General features: G+C 36.5%; 1 protein-coding gene across 1 annotated transcript; it reads right to left on the reverse strand.

Annotated features, from left to right (window-relative positions):
• Positions 1-4944: 4944 nt before the first annotated feature.
• LOC139719132 (monocarboxylate transporter 7-like) lies at positions 4945-9545 on the reverse strand. The gene is made up of 4 exons (XM_071630564.1): positions 9341-9545; positions 8058-8195; positions 6099-6998; positions 4945-5063 (listed from the first exon to the last, which is right to left on the reverse strand). The coding sequence occupies exons 1-4, from the start codon at positions 9543-9545 to the stop codon at positions 4945-4947; spliced, it is 1362 nt and encodes a 453-aa protein (XP_071486665.1).
• Between the last annotated feature and the right edge of the window lie 8231 nt (positions 9546-17776).

Here is a 17776-nt window from a genome sequence, read left to right on the forward strand (position 1 = left end):
TGCTGAGTCGAAAGGAAGGTGCATTCCAAGGTCTTTTATTAAACATTTCAGTACATTAGCAATGATTGACAGATGAGGTCATCTCAAGAATATTGGTGTTGAAGGTTTTTTTGTGGGCGTTCCCAAGTAATCTGAAGACAAATAGAAGAAAAAAATAGTTAAAAAAGATATGGAATGTTTCTAGATATTAGTTCCACCGCAAAAGTGATGTTTAGGGTATCATAAATCAACACAAATCAACATGCATTTGGATTTCAGGACCCTTAAGTTTAGCAACTTTATCATCAAGTATATATATACATTTTTTTGAAAATGTTTATTTTCCGTTCACATCCATGACACGCATGATTTCATTTTAACTAGTTTTTGATGATTAGGCATGTGTTTATTTACAGATAATACCAGTTTTTGTTTTTCTCAAAATGGAGAGCTACAAGTACTTCATTCTACATCCTACATACAAGTTGAGGCCAGCGTCTTTCATTCTTCTGTAAGTAACTGTACCACGCGTTTTATCTCTCACGTGACATTTCAGAACAAATAAACACACACACACAATATATATATATATATATATATATATATATATATATATATATATAATATATATATATACAGTTAAACTCGCCTAAGTCGACGTCGCATATGTCGCATAATCGCGCAAGTCGATGATTTTAAAAAGTCCCGATTTTTCCCCATTGACTTGCGTGTATTGATTCACTCACAAGTCGAATTTTGTAAGTCGAATACTCGCCTAAGTCGACGAAATTGCACGGAAAAACCATTGAATTCACTGTGCCTAAGTCGAATAAGATTTTATTGTGTAATAAATCACTGTCAAAATTACGAGACGCCAGTTTTTGTTTACATACAGTATATATACCAAAAGAAACTTTGCGTTGATAAACATTAACGTTTCATTAACGCAGGCGGTTTCACCTGAATCGTTAGTAACGCAAACTAACGATAGGGAAAATTAACGTTTTTAGTAACGATGAGTAACGATGCGCAAATTAACGATGTTTCGTTAACATTAACGATAGGTAACGCAAGAACTCACGCGAAATTTTGGTTTTGTAACGAGACCCGATGAAAGGACGACGAAGCCCCTGCCGAGTGTAGCGATCTATGCCTCATATTTAGCAGAGTCTTTTCGCGAATCGAATCACGATTTCGCGAATGGTTAATTTGCGACCGGGGTCACCAAACACGCACGCCGGGCCACCAAAAAAGCCGGATGTGTGCCTTCAGTTTTGGAAATTAACAGCGGTAACAATCGGCTCCATAAGATGCTAGAATAAATGTCAGATGTTTGCTCTTAATTTTGGAAATGAATAACGGTAATATTCGACTCCGTATGATACTAAAATGAATGTCGGATATTTGCTTACACTTTTAGAAATGAATAATGGTAAGATTCAGTTCCGTACGGTGCTGAAATTAATGTCAGATATTTGATTTTGCGTTCGGAAATGAATAAGGATAAAATACGGCTTCGGAAGATGCTGAAATACAAGTCGAATGTTTGCTTTGACGTTCGGATATGAATGATAATGATATTCAACTCCATACGATGATAGAATTAATGCCGGATGTTTACTTTTACATTCGAAAGTAAATAATAACATTCAGCTCCGGAAGATGCTAAAGTAAATGTCGAATTATCTCTTTGACGTTCGGAAATGAATAACAATAATAATCAATTTCGTACGATGATGAAATAAATGCCGGATGTTTACTTTTACGTTCGAAAGTAAATAACAATAACATTCAGCTCCGGAAGATGCTAAAGTAAATGTCGAATTATCCCTTTGACGTTCGGAAATGAATCACAATAATAATCAACTTCGTACGACGATGAGATAAATGTCGGATGTTTGCTCTTACTTTCGAAAGTTAATAGAAATAACATTCGGCTCCAGAAGATGCTAATATAAATGTCAGATGATTGTTTTTACGTTCGGAAGTGAATAGCAGTAATATTCTTCTCCATACGATGCTAAATAACTGTCGGATGTTTGCTTTTAGATTTCGAAATGAATGATAACAGTAACATATAGCTGCGTTTGATGGTAAAGTTAATGTTTGATATTTGCTTTGACGTTCGGAAATGAATGACAATAGTATTCAACTCAGTACGATGATGAAATAAATGCCGGATGTTCGCTTTTACGTTCGAAAGTAAATAGCAATAACATTCAGCTCCAGAAGATGCTAAAATATATGTCGACTGATCCCTTTGACGTTCGCAAATGAATAACAATGATATTCAACTCCGTACAATGATGAATAAATGCCGAATGTTCGCTTTTACGTTCGAAAGTAAATAGTATGTAACATTCGGCTCCGGAAGATGCAAAAATAAATGTCAGATGATTGCTTTTACGTTCGGAAGTGAATAGCAGTAACATTCTGCTCCATAATTAAGATGCTAAAATAAATATCAGACATTTGCTATTCAACATTTCGAAATAAATAACAATAACATTCAGCTGCGTTTGACGGTAGAATGAATGTCGGATGTGTGCCTTGACGTTCGAATATGAAAAACAGTATAACATTCGGCTCCTTACGATGCTGAAATAATTGTCAGATGATTCATTCACTGTCGGAAGTGGACAGCAGTAAAATTCAGCTCCTTACGAATTTGGAGATCGAATAACGGCAATATTCTGCTCCGTACGATGCTAAAATAAGTAACAGATTGTTTCAGTTAGATGATGAAATAAAAGGCGGATGTTTGCTTTCACGTTCGGAAATGAATAAGGATGATATTCAGCTCCGTATAAGATCCTAAAATAAATGTCGGTTGCTTGTAACGGTAACATTTGGCTCCGGAAGGTGTTAAAATACTTGTAAATGGTGGATGATTGCTTTTGTTGCTTTTACAATCAGAAATAAATAACGGTAACTTTCGGCTCTTTACGATACTAAAACAAATGTCAGATGTTTGATTTTGATTTGATTTTGATTTATTTCTGCTTAATTCCGTTACATCAGATATGATTATGTACATGTCATTTATGACAAACAGTATATCGACACATAGTTTTTAGTAGAATTATACAAGACAAATACAAACAGCTTATGGAACTTAAGCAGAAGGGTCTCCAAAATAAGCCGAGGCTTGACGGTATGGAGACTATATGCTTACCTACTCTGAATAGAATAGGGAATAGAGAAAGAGAGAAATAGGGAAGGGTAGGGGGAAAAGGGAAAGTTACAGAGTGTATGGGTACCACTCCAACTACTTTACAATAATAGTAATGATGATAAATACAATAATATAATGATATTAAAGTTAACACGTTCAATTGCCTTTGCCGGATTATTGACCGAATATGCACTATGAAAATAATAATGTGTGAATACAAAGTATCCTATACATATTGTTATCTGACATGGAATAAAATATATCGTGCTTATTTTATGTACGCAGCAAATGGTAAGGCACATCGTACACATACATGCTCATATAATATACATGATGTACCTCTCCTATACATACATATACAAACTCATATTCATAATATGGATAGATAGATAAATCGATATATGTATGCACACATACATGCATTATGTATCACGTACATATTCATATACATTTGATTATAATACAATAAAGGAATCAGAATGTTATCCTGGGGAATACTGCTTAAGGAGGTGAAGTTTTACAGCCTTCTTAAATGAATACATAGTGGAGATGTTTACAAATGTCTGCAAATGCTCCCACTTTCTCATTTAAAACGTAAATTTTGACCACCTAAAATAGTCATCAACTTTTATAATAATTGCTATAAGCCTATTTGCTAAATCTTAGAGCTCAGAATAAAGGTATAAGATGATTAAATTTTCTATTTATTCATTTTAGACGTGGGTACCGTCCTGTATCACTTCAGTAATATTTAATATCTATTTTTCTATGTTTAGTAGGACCGATTTAGTTTTGCTTGGTTGTTGTTGTTTTTTTCGGGCCACCAAAAAATGAAAATCAATCATTTTGGTGGCCCGGTCGGGCCACCGAAATAAAAGTTAGTGTGGAGCCCTGGCCTGCATCAATGTGGATAAAGCGTCTTGCTGAAGGGCAAATATCGGGTACACCGCTCCAGCTCTCGGCTCCAGAGTAGGCAACATACATGTACATTAGACATATGTACGTGTGGTGTAACTGTAAGTCGATTTTTTCGACTAACGCACAATTCGAAAATCGGCTAAGTCGATGTGTTTTGCTCAGTCCCGAGAAGATCGACTCATGCGAGTTTAACTCTATATATAAAACGCTATTTCCAGCCATAGGGGAAATACGAAATAAATGATAGTTGGGGGAATTTAGATAAAAAGCATGAAAATATTCAGGAAAAAGCAAAGATTGCCCTTTTTGACAAATTATGCATTAATATGGGCTCAATGCAGAAGTGAACTGACAAGAGCACAAAATCAATCTTCTACACGTGTACCACTAAATTCTGTATGTTAATGAGAAAGTGCAACTCGTTGTTAGAAAAATCGGATATAGGCCTTCATCGTACTTACATTGCCTCAATGACCAGTTTTCTAAGGTAAGCACATCCAATATATACACCCATATTTTTTTTTTGCCATCCCTGACAATCTCCCCTAAATTGTATTGATGGTACAGTCCTCAATCTATACACTGATATGCCATCTGTACATTACAAGGCCTCCTTTATTCCTGTTTCTATCTTTCTGTAATACTCGATAACCTTCAATATAGGACCGTACATATCTCTATATCAAAAAATACCGTCATCAAATCGTGTTTCATGTTTCATTCAATGATGAAACAAGATTATGTGACTATTAATGCCATTGTTCACAGTTATTCCGATACGTGCGAGTAAGCTGCAAATTCCAGGCATTTGTTTCCGTCCAGCCGCAACCTGTGCATAGTCCTCTTTTTCACCCTGTCGCATAACTTTGGTGTTAGGTCTCTATGGTTGACACGCAGTACCGTACGGGCAACAGAAGAAGAAAGGAGAAGAATTCAATTCCGCCGAGTGCCATGAATGCCACAGTGAGGGTGAACCTCTGCCCGAGAGATCCTGTGTAAAAGATAGCATATCATGATAGTTGTGATGAAAGATTTCAAGATATTTTTAAAAACCCTCAAAAAGACTATAGTCGTTCCATTCCTTTCACTGAGCAAATGACGCCATGCTGATAAGCATGGCGCATAATTACTTTATGCACTAGGAAGTCCCCATGGTCTCAATTTGACGTTATGTTTCGCGAACATAATACAGAAACAGTAAGATTCAACTTCGTCATGCAACGTAAAGCAAAGAAAAAAAGACAAAAAAGACAAAAACAAAAACAAAACAAAATACACTCACAAACAGACAACAAAAAATATTGATAAAAGAATTATGGCAAAGATTTGCTTACACAAAAGACATGGGAATACACCTTTCCATGAACTGAGCGTATCTTGCATGTTTTTATTGCACATGACATTGTAATAACATACATTGCAAGTTATTCTCAGTATACAGGAAGGTGTGTTCCAATGTCTTTTGTTAATCATATTAGTACTTTGTGAGCAATGAATTGACAAAATGATACCATTAACAGAATCTTGTTTTATCTTATTTTTTATTTTTTGCTCCTGTGGGCGTACTGCGTTTGAAGAAGAAAGACAAAAATTATTTTGAAATCATTGCTATTATCATTACTATTTCTGTTAGGTATTAAGATTCAGTTAAACGCTTTATGAAACAACACAACATAAATATGCATTTGACTTGCATATATTTACTTGAACTTAAAACTTGGTGTATCGAAAACCATGTCTATATAACGCACTATGACTATCTCACCGTGCTAAACCAACAGTCAAACAACAGAGATAAATGATAACATGCGTCTTCACATGTTATGACTTTTGGCTCATTGAAGTATTTGGAGATTCTTCCTATATTTTTTTTTTGTCCCAGCAAAGTTTCCTATGCTAAAATAAATGTATTGTATCCTGGGTTATAGTTAGTGCTGGGTAACACAATCACTGATCGAGTTTAAGTGTTAGATTTGCTGTCTAATTTGATTATAAGCGGGTTTTGCAATCATTGCGATCTACCTACCAGCCATAACGCCCCCTAAAGGTTCTCCAATGCCGTATGCCAGACAGAAGAATACAAACGCCGAGGAGAACTTTTCTGGTGGGACGTACTGCCGCAGTGTCACGACGTGGAGCGACATCCTGGCTCCGATAGTCACCCCTGTGACGAACGAAGCAAGCCCTAGATGCCAGAAGGCTAAGGTAAGGGGATCGAATGCGAACACGATGCAATTGATGAGACTGAGGAGCAAGTTGAGATCGAGACTCGACAACCACTTCCTGTCGATGATTGGGCCCTGGATGATACGGCCAACCCCGTTTCCAATTCCTCCAAAAGCCGCCAAGAAGACGACCGTGGAGAGAGGGTATCCCCTTTCTACACCGTGGGGGATTAGGAACACCACCCAGGCAACGTTGATGAGACCGCCAAGTGAGAAGAATATGTAGAGCGGAATTGTGTAGGGTTCCTCGAAGACAATAGATAATCCAAACAGCTTACAGATCCCTCGTCCCAATCTCAAGCACCAGGCAGTGGCTGATGAAGATTTGTCGGAGTCCCCGTTTTTGGTCAGCCTTGATGTTTCGTCCACGTGGTCGTCGTCCATTTCGTAGCTTGCGCTTTCGGTTGGTTCAACTTTGCCTCCATTCTGACTCACAGACGTTTTGATTGGTGCCCCGATACTTTCGATTGCTACGGCGAAGAGATACATGAACATAGACATGTGAAATCCGATGGCTCCCAGCAAGAGGATGGCTCCTCGCCAGCCGAACACTTCCCTCATGATCTCGGTCAGGATTGGAATGAGAATCATCCCGAAGGCGTTGCCACAGTGACCGATGCCGAACTTGAGGGCGAAATTCTCATGCACGTTTCGTTGAAATTCGACGACGATGCAGAGAATAACGAATGCAAAGGATATCCCTATTAACGGGGGGAGGGGGTTGAAGAGAGGAAAAGGAAAAAAAAATGTTTTTTCATCTTGAGGCATTCAAAACTCGTGTCACGTACTATTGTCACTACGAGCTTGTTCCAAATGAAATTCAACTGGAACGCTGAAAGGCCACTCCATGTTCACTCTGATTTACATTCTTTAAAAAAAAATGGACAAGCCTAAATGGAGAGGTTTAATTTGTATCATACAGTAGTTAAAACAGCGATAGAAATAAAAAAAAGCAAGCAAGCCAAACGAAACAGCAGTCACAACGATGATGCTTCAGCTTCATGGGATGACGATTTCATCCTTCTTCAACTTCATGTCTAGTCTTAACCCGCTTCTTTTGAGATTCTCAGATCACCAAATAGACGTGGCACTGATCACGACAGATTCGCATGGTCGGTGGGTTAAGAGAAGTCGTGAGGAAAACATTGATCGACAATTAATTTTCTTTCAACAACCCTCCACCATTTCTCTTTCCTCCAATATCCTGCCATCCTCTTCCATTCTCTCCCGTCGTATCCACCTCCCTTCCAATTCTTTTTCCCATCATATACCCACCTCACTGTCAACTTCAGATATTGGTCAGAAAATGATATAGTAATGCGATTGATTGAGGAAAGTGGGGCTGAGAGTTTTATGATCTATGATATACACAAGGGTTGACAATCACTTTTTTTTTTCCTCTGGTCACCCGTTCGCACCACTAAAGTCTTTGATTCTGAAATTTTCCTGGCCCGAAAAGCAGATGTCCTTACCTTATAAGTAAACGAAAGTATAAAAATTCATTTTTGTTAAATCGTTAGTGCTCGAGAGGGCTACCAAGAAAATGCTTCTTTTTTTAAGTTAAATTTGGTGTCCAAACATCAATTTTCAGTGGCCCCGCGACACTTGGCCAGCGTTTATGTATAGCGCTGTCATGCCTGTATAAGATATCTCCCTCCAATTACACTCCACTCTTCCTCCCCTGCTCCCCTTGTGTACGCTTCCAATCCTTCCCGCCCTCTACCCCACCCCTCAGTCTGTTTGCAAATTGATATACTTGCCGGATATGAGGAGCGACACAGTGAACAAGAACAGTCCTCCAGAGAAGCTCGTTAGGCAGAGACTCGCCCCGCTGACGAAGGCAAGGACAGCTACCATCTTCACTCGAAGTTTCTCCAAGATAGGTGCGACGAGTGGTGCTGCAGGACACGAAAGACACAACTTATTTCAAATAAACACACACACACATACACACACTTCATTGTCAAGTTGTATCTACCCAGTACAGGTAGAATCAAGCAAGGAGAATAATGATATACGAAGTGTTGGTGAAATAGGATATAAAACATGTAACTACAGTAGATTTAAGCTGCAACTAATTTCATGATGTGGATAGTTCTAAACGTTGTCCTTTGTATTGCAATGTTGGCTTTTACGTTGGTATGAGTCATATTTTCTCCTAACCCATATTTTTGCTGGTATGTGTACAAATCTATGATGGGTAGTGATCACCTCATCTAATTTCCACACGGGCTTGCCCCTACGTGCACTGTTTCGTGAAAATATGTTAACGTAAGGATTCATTCACTTCAATACACTTTTCGGATTCTTGAGGAAAAATTGTAGGCAAGAAAACTGTTACCCCCCCCCCCCTCTCGTGGGCAAAAGTTTTATACACCTCCATAACTGACTCTTGTGTTAATAGAATGAAAAGGCACCATTTTGCGTTGAATATGCTTTTACTCAGACATGACTCAACATATTATGCGGAATTTCTTTTTTTTTTAAAGATTAATGAAGTCGACATTCAGAAATACCCCTGTGAATTGAAGCTGCTTCTCAAAACCATTTCTGTTTCTTTTAAAAGGTAAGTTCTGTTGATGAGGGTGCATATTTATTGTGTGTAGATAAGAAACATATTCTCCAATCAATGATCCATCAACCAAAAGAAAAGAGAGGGAAAAAAATGTGCGAGGTATATTAAAAAGAAGAAGAGCCTCATTTTCATATTCATTTTGCCTACATAAAAAATATTGAAAATGACTGAGAGTGAACAATAATCAAGTAAAACAAAGACACGCTTTTTGTGAGGGCGACTGCTGCAAACCATTTGAAGTACCACTAACGCTACTTTGATTTTATCGGATTTGGAACTCACACATTTTAAGTCAGTATGGATCTTTTGTGACACTCTCAAAGGCCTATTGTTATTATGGCTGGATGAATTACCTAATCAATTATCTACAGAAAAAAAGATAAGCGACGTATTAGACTCTGTGGAAGTTGTACAGATCTGTAATTTCCTTGAGCCCACAAATCATGTCCGGCTTACGAGAAAACTAACCGATGACGAAGGATACACCGTGATAGAGTCCGATTACGGTCCCGAGGGTTCCGTAGTCGGTGTCCAGCTGGTAGACGAGATCGGCCAGAACGACGCTGAAGCTCTTAACTAATCCCATCTCGACGAAGGAGATGAAGAAAAAACATACAACGAGTATCCACTCCTTCCAGCTGGCTCGGGGGCGTGGCTGCTTAGAGTCACCCATTGTTATCACTGCTATGTTTACCTTTACACCTGTTTGGCTTCCTTATGGTTTGTCTCCGTAAGTTACAATTCTGTGCAAGCATAGAGGCGTAAAAGAAAGTATAAGCAAACCACACTTAAACTGTTTTCACATATTTCTTATTTTGTTAGCTACGTTGTTTGACAGAGCCTTCGCCTAATCATCCGTACAATGCACTGTATAGTTATCACGGTCATGATGGTAATACCAGGAAATCACTTACGTGGAGAGTAGATGAATATCTAAAAATATTGTTATCTTAATGCAAATATGATCAACGATATCCCTTTAACCAAACAAACATGAGTTACGTCCTTTCCATCATAATTGCAGAGTTGTATTAACGTAAAATTGATGATTGTTACTGGAATAAGGTGTCCTTATAATTTAAGCACTTTGATAAGAAACAGCGATGGAGCTAAAGCGCAGTACTCCCTGGTCTTTTGCATGGCCATATTTGCGACCGATTTTTTTTTTCTGCATTTCATGAAACATAATAATGAAATATGTTTCTCCCTTACATTTTGACTATCATAGGGTGCGCGGTGAATTGTGCCGGTTATTCATTCCTCAACATAACCTAAGGCACTCCTCAGTGGAACATGAATACAAAGATGCACAATGACGGTGTACACATTCATATCTTAAGGAGATGTTCGGAATTCTGTTGGATCTTTTTTTTTTCAATTTACAATATTCATCGCAGAAATTCAGAGGTACCAACTGATGAAGTAAAGAGACGATTTCTGACTCAAATCTAAACTTGCTGAATTATGTTATATTATGTTACGCCTGTAATGCTCGTACCTTAACCCTATAAAGCCCAAGGGGGGGGGCACATTGTGCCCCCCCCCCCCACCAGATTTCCATTCGCCACTACTTCGCCAGTAATCCAATTTTAACCAAATTTGGTGACTTTTCCTAAAATCTTATTCCAAACATTTTGATATATAATTTAGCTATATTTGATATTGCTGGTTGCCATGGCAACCATAAACTGACAACCATGTCAGTCCGATTTTGCATATTTTTCTGTTCCAATTCCAATTAACAATATTATAATGTATAAAATGGGCGTTTCTTGGCTGAAATTTGCTGAAGAAGCAAAATGTGTAATTATGTCCCTGAAATGTTTTTCCTATTATTTCCTTTGTTTTTCTGTAATAACAGCATAAAACAATAGATATAATAGAGATACTTGAAAATAATAGTATTTCCAAAGATTGCCGTTCTATTTTGTGTCATTTTGATTCCTTCACCCAAGTTATACCTCTAATATCATTTGTTTATCACATTATCAATCTGCAAACTTAAAATTCCAATATTATGGGAATATGAAATATGATAACTATGCATGTACCTATCCCAAACAATACATCACAGGTCTCATAATGTATTTCTTTATTTTGTTATGAATAGCGCCCCCATGTGGTGACCTTGAGAAATTTCAACCATAACGAATAATGAGCTTTGACTTGCACATCATTTGTGGCAAATATGAAAAATATTTGTAAATGATAAGACATATATACAGGGGATAAAGAAATTATACAGAAAAATCATGTTTTTAGCATATTTCCTATGTATTTCTTTATATTTTGGTAAATAGCGCCCTCTACAGGTGACCTTGAAAAAATTCAAGTATGCGGTCACGTAGAGTATGAGTTGCTCTACCCAGGTGCCAAATATGACGATTAAACATCGAACAATAACAAAGTTATATAAGGGCCCCCCCCCCCCCCCCCCACCCTTGGGCCTGGGAAGGGTCAAAATAGCTTGGGCTTTATTGGGCTTTATAGGAAATCATGCAGCAGTATAAAACTGAGAAGTGCAACAATTCTGAATCCCCGAAAACTTTTCCTGCCTCGAAGACCCCCCCCCCCCCAAAAAAAAAAAAAAAAAAAAACAACAACAACAACAACAACAACAACACAAATGTCTCCGCGAATTTCAGGAAGTATTTCATGAAATGTTTTGTCAGACAAATATGTCGGGAAATTTTTCTTTCAGCCATTCAGCAGTTCAGAGGGAAGGATTTCAATAGCTCATAACGGTTTGCCAGAAGAAATCTGACAAAACGCTTCATTAAATTTCTTTTCCTCCGTGAGTTTTCATTGACCTTTATCTCTGGGCAGACACCCCTCTAGTCACCTCATCGCATATAAGCTGGCGTTACAATACTTTAGGTGCATTTATGCCGTCCTCAAATTGAGAGCTCATATGTCATAAGCAACAAAAACCCCAAAATGAAGATTTTATGACATAAAGGTTTACCAATTTGTTAGGGATAACCATTGGTTTCAGGTTGAAAATAAACAATTTGCAAAACTAACTATAGGAGCTTTGCAGACTACAAATTATCATCAGCTACTTTATTTGAATTGTTTGACTTGGCGACCGGCGAAATTATTAAAAACAAAAAGTGGCAGGCAATATAGAGGTATGGGCAAGTTTTGGGATATTGGATATAACTCTTTCACATGTGTTTTCAATCAGTTGAAAGTTTTACTTTCCGAGTATCCCTTGGAACTAGGACTGCTTGTATCAAACGCAAACAATAAACTACTACTTACATCAATTACTATAGTTATGCATGTTTTGGTATAGTTTCAACACTATTCTTATTGAAGTTCATGCATTTATGCACGAATCAGATTCAGGTTACTAAATCAAAAAATAATTCGTGCTGATTTACATTAAAAAAAATGATTTGTGATTTCATGTCCACAGATTCATAGATTCAGTGATTTTACAAGTGATATTAGGTAAAGACACATCTAGACATGCCAATAATGTTATGGGCACTATATAAATCCTATCCATTACACCTATAGGTCTGATGGATAGGATTTCTTTAGTTTCATGACTAAATTTGCATGGTTTTCCTCAGTTTGATTTGACAAACTGATTTGATTTGATATTGTTTATTCTTTTGTGACAAGTCATTTACATTTTTTTCCAACTATATTATCAAACATTTTCAGTTCTTTGATATCTCTGGGAACTATAACCTCACACCGGGTTCGGCTCCCGGACAAGCCCCCAACTGTTAGGGACCCTCTTTTCTGTAACGCTAGAGAAGAATGAAATTTAATGAAAACATCTCCAGCTATGAAATTCGTCGGTCATTCTGGCAAACGATTCCTGGCAATCCGCCACCATGATAATCACGTAGGCCTATGCGGTCATCTTGTGTCTCCCCGCGCACATGTTTCTCTATGAAATACACAGGTTAAATGTAACACAAGTATGGAATGGCACATGTGAATCCGTGCCGATGACATGCTCCTACCAGTCTTAAGTAATTTTGCTGGCGATATTTCGTCCACTGATCCTTTGGACTTCCTCAGGCCTCATACCTGCATTTTTGAATAGAAGTCAATATAAACTAGTGAAGGTAAATATTTTGATGAAATTATTTATGAAAACCTATCTTTAAAATTAATGCAAACATACATGACCAATGTCGAACTGACATGGGTTGCATAATTTTGAATTATTCATACTTAATCTGTTTTTCGGGAAGGGCCTATTTTTTTCCTCTCTCTCTCATGTATTTTGATGAACTCGCAAAAAGTAGGGAAATATAATTCAATAAAGGTTTGGAGCATGGCACCATACTTTGCTGCTAAAAGATATGATAATAGCACTATGATATGTCATATATACAGCGCTCATATAAGAGCACAAAATCCAAAGGATTTTTTAACCCTTCGCACTCGGATACTTTTTAACTGCACAGGCCCAATTAAAGAAAAAAATCCAAAGCATTATCTACAATCAAATAATTCCTAACTGACATTGTTAGGCCTACATAGTGTATTTATGAACTTCTTCACCCACTTCGTAAGAGAAAGGGTTATCTAAAGATGAAGACCATAGCAACTAACTGCATGGTCAAACTTGTTGAGCCGCTATAAGCGTTCCTAACAACTCTGTCGCACTGCCGTGGTCACTATTTTTTCCTTACTCCCCTATAGTAGCGATTCTTGCGATTTTACCTGAATGCCAGCAAATTTTCACAACATATTGAACATAAACCGTTTGGTTCATACACAAACCCTACACAACTTGACAGAGTGATTTATCACCTTTCACGAAATACAGGTTTCGCTCTGTATGTTTGCAGGAATCAAACAGTACAATGAATTGTCCCTTGAAATAACTATAGGAGTACATCTCTTTGTGACTTCAAACTTATATTAAAATGTATTCTTTTAATGCTTAATCTGTTGCATTTTTTATAACTCTTGAATAATACTATTGCAACCCGCGTTCCATGACGACATATTAAAGGGCATGTTGTGCTTATTGTGTGTAAAATACAAGGTGTTTCAAAAAACATTTCCCACTTTTGATTCTTAATAATTCAAAAACTATATATCAGATAACACTGTCATTGATATAGGAGATAGCTGAATAGTGTAGAATTTGGTTGAAGGTGGTTTGAATATGAAAGCGTAAATCAGTTTCATGAAATCCATGATTAATTTCACAGTTAGGTTCCAGATTTTGCTCTATTTTCAACCCTCTGTACAAAATTTCACTTTGCACAGGGGTCAATGGGTGTGTATGGGAGTGTGTGGTTAACACCCTGACAATGGTCCTGAACAATGGCCAGGGTTTGAATGCTTCATTATTTATTCATCACAACTAGTCTTTATTCAGCCTCTGGCAGTATTTGTGTAAAGTCAAACGCCTGCCGATACTGTTTAGTCGCGACAGTGCTCTCCCTACTTCTGAAAAACGAAATTACAATGAATACCTTCTGTTCTATCGTAAACATGGTGACAGGAAGCAAAGAAGATCAATTAGAGTATACACTTGTGTATATGGAACCTTAGATTTAATCTACTGTAAAACAAATCGCCCCAATGATAAATGCTGCTGAACTCTTTACCAAAAATGATCTCATTTTATCGAAAAAGCGAAAAATTTGTCAGAGTACATGTGTTCAATTAGTAGACAGTTGTATTAAAATGAGGAACTTTTGATCATTTATGCCTATTTACACCCCAAATTTAGTGATATGTGAAGCAAAATTTAAAAATGATTGCCAGCTGGAATGAAATGTGGTGTTTGCAAGCACATGGAAACATTTGCTTACTTTTTCCATGTGCATACATTTTACCCTTTACCGTGCGTGAATTCAGACTAGCAGTGCCCAGGGCAATCCATATGAATTATTGATTAAGCATTCATGTGCAAGGGAGCGCGAGACTGACGCCTAGTCAACAGGTGGTTCAGGCATGTCCATTGTTCAGGACCATTGTCAGCACACACTCACATACACATCATTGGTTCCTGTGCAAAGTTCAATTTTTGTACAGAGGGTTAAAATTTGACCAAAATCTGAAACCTTACTTCAAAATCAGTCTTAGATTTAATGAAACTGATTTATGCTTTCGCATTCAAATTACTTCCAACAAAATTGTACACTATTCAGCTATTACTCATATCAATGACAGTTTTTTCGGATGAATAGTCTTTGAACTATGATCAAAAGTGGGAAATGTTTTTTGAAACACCTAGTATTGTACTATATTGTCTAGCATATTACGATGTAGTGAGTTATCGGAAACCAAAGTACAAAAACATGCATGAATGTGGACTGAATGAAACAAGCAATATAGGAGAGCAGATAAGCCGAAAAATTGTGTAAAATTTGACTAAAGCATGAAACTTTCACCAGTGTTAGTATATGTTATAAGATTCATTTTAAGATCGGAAGGTAAGTCTGAATTGACCTCTGATGACCTGCAAAGGTCAATGACCTTAAAATTTGATAAAAATTGATATTTTGCGTCATTGATTAATGTTGAATATGGTAATGATGTACTAAAAACTCATTTTTGTTGCAGTGGAATTGTCTTCATGTTCCATAGAACCCTGACAGGTTTCTACCTTTGAACTCTGATGACCTCCAGAGGTCAATGACCTTAAAATTTGATAAAAATTGATACTTTGCGTCATTGATTAATGTTAAATATGGTAATGATGTACTAAAAACTCATTTTTGTTACCGTTGAATTGTCTTCATGTTCAATAGATCCTTGACAGGTTTCTACCTTTGACCTCTTATGACCTCCAGAGGTCAATTATTGACCTCAAATTATCAGAATTTTGACATTTGGTGCAATTGGTTGATGATAAACATAACGATGTCCTAAAAATTCAATTGTGTTACAACTGAATCGTTTCCCTATTCCTCAGATCAAGGGAAATTATTTACACGTCTCTGCCTTTGACCTCTGAGGACTGTGACAGGTCAATGACCTCAAAATATCAAAATATTGATATTTGATGTATATTCAATGGTTAACTGTATACCTGGTGTGTAATCATGCATTATGCTATTAGCATTTATACTACATTGTACAAGAAGTGTCTTCTCATTCCACAGAACATTGGTCATTACCCTGTGTATATCCAACTTTGACCTCTAAGGTCAATGTGAGGTCAGACTTTTAGAATATCACTAAAAATTTGTGTAGGATTGCAAATATTGATGTTTGGCTTCATTGCTTTAATCCTAAATGTTTAATCATGTACAATTAATCATGTACAAATCACGCCTTGACGTTATAATCAAAGTATGTATGCACATTCCATAAAGCATTGGTTCATAGTAACAGGTCTCAGGAATGTGAGCGGTCAATTACTTCAGAAATGAAGCTTATAGTAGACGGCGAGTTTTAATGTTCTTAAAATTTTCTGTAGATTTTGATTTTTTGTGCTATTTCCCCTATTTCAGGGGTGCTGAACACGAATCCACTTGTTGCCATTTTTCTACCCGACGTCTTCAGCCGTTGCCATGGCAACGAATTATTTTCCTTAAAAGAACATGTATTTTTCATTAAACATCATAAAAACATGTTGTAAACACCAAAATATGTCATTATGAACCCTCTTTAATCAAATATTAAAAAAATTCAATTCTTATAATGTCATGGTTACCTCATAGCAATGACAGTTACCATGGCAACAACTATTTATAAAGAAAAATGACATTTTCATTAAAAAGCAAGAAAAATGACAAGATTGAGTGGAATATTTATCATAAATTACTATCTTGATTATCAGCTTATTTTTACACTATGTTCATTTCACCTCATTTCTGTTGCTATGGCAACAACATGACAAAAGCTACCTTTTAAAGAAAAATAAGCATTGCGATTGAACGAAAAGCAAGAATAAAATACGTCGGTAGATAATAAATTTGTGTATAGTGAGATTTTTTTAGGTACTATTTCCTTTATTTTTGGGGTGCCGAACTCGAATCCACCTGTTGCCATATTTCTAAATGACATCTTTTGCCGTTGCCATGGAAACAAATTATTTTCTTTAAAATAACATGTATTTTTCATTAAACATCATAAAAACATGCTATAAACACCAAAATAAGTCAATATAAACATATCGCTTCCATCATATTATAAATCACAATTTCCGACTGTTACGGCTACCTCATAGCAATGATGGTTGCCATGGTAACAGCTATTTCGTAAAAGAAAATTATTTTTTTCATCAAAAAGCATGAAAACATGAAAAGTTTGAGTAGCATACTCATTACAAATTACTATGATAATCATCAGCTTTTTTCACCATGTTCATGCCATATTATTATCGTTGCTATGGCAACAACATGATTTTTTCCCAGAAAGGAGAAGTATGTCATTAAAAGGAAAAAAATGAATAAATGATCAATTTTTGTAGAGTTTAATTTTTTTCGGCTCTTTTTTTCTATTTTGGGAATGCTGAAAAGGAATCCACCTGTGGCAACTCTTCTAAATGATGTCTTCAGCCTCTACCATGGCAACAAATTATTTTCTTTAAAAGAACATGTGTTCTTCATTAAACATCATAAAAACATGTTGTTAAGGCCAAAACATGTCAATACGTGAATATACATTTCTCTTCAATTAGTTAAAATCAATCCCTTTTTCCAATTTCATTGTTACCTCATAGCAATGACAGTTGCCATGGTAACAATTCTTAAAAAGAAAATGCTGATATTTTAATGAAAAAAAAAATGAAAATATGACGAGATTGATGAGCATTTTCATTACAAATTACTATCAGCTTATTGTTTTCACAACGTTCATTCCACATCATTTCTGTTGCTATAGCAATAACATGAGATTTTTTTTCAAGGATAAAAGTTCTAGAGCAATCTGTTGGAAATTACTATAGGGGAGGTATCATAGTCATTT

The sequence above is a fragment of the Diadema antillarum genome, unplaced genomic scaffold, assembly GCF_040938485.1.
Source record: "Diadema antillarum isolate AM-2024a unplaced genomic scaffold, OU_Dant_1.0 scf00000104, whole genome shotgun sequence".
NCBI classification, from domain to species: Eukaryota; Metazoa; Echinodermata; class Echinoidea; order Diadematoida; family Diadematidae; genus Diadema; species Diadema antillarum.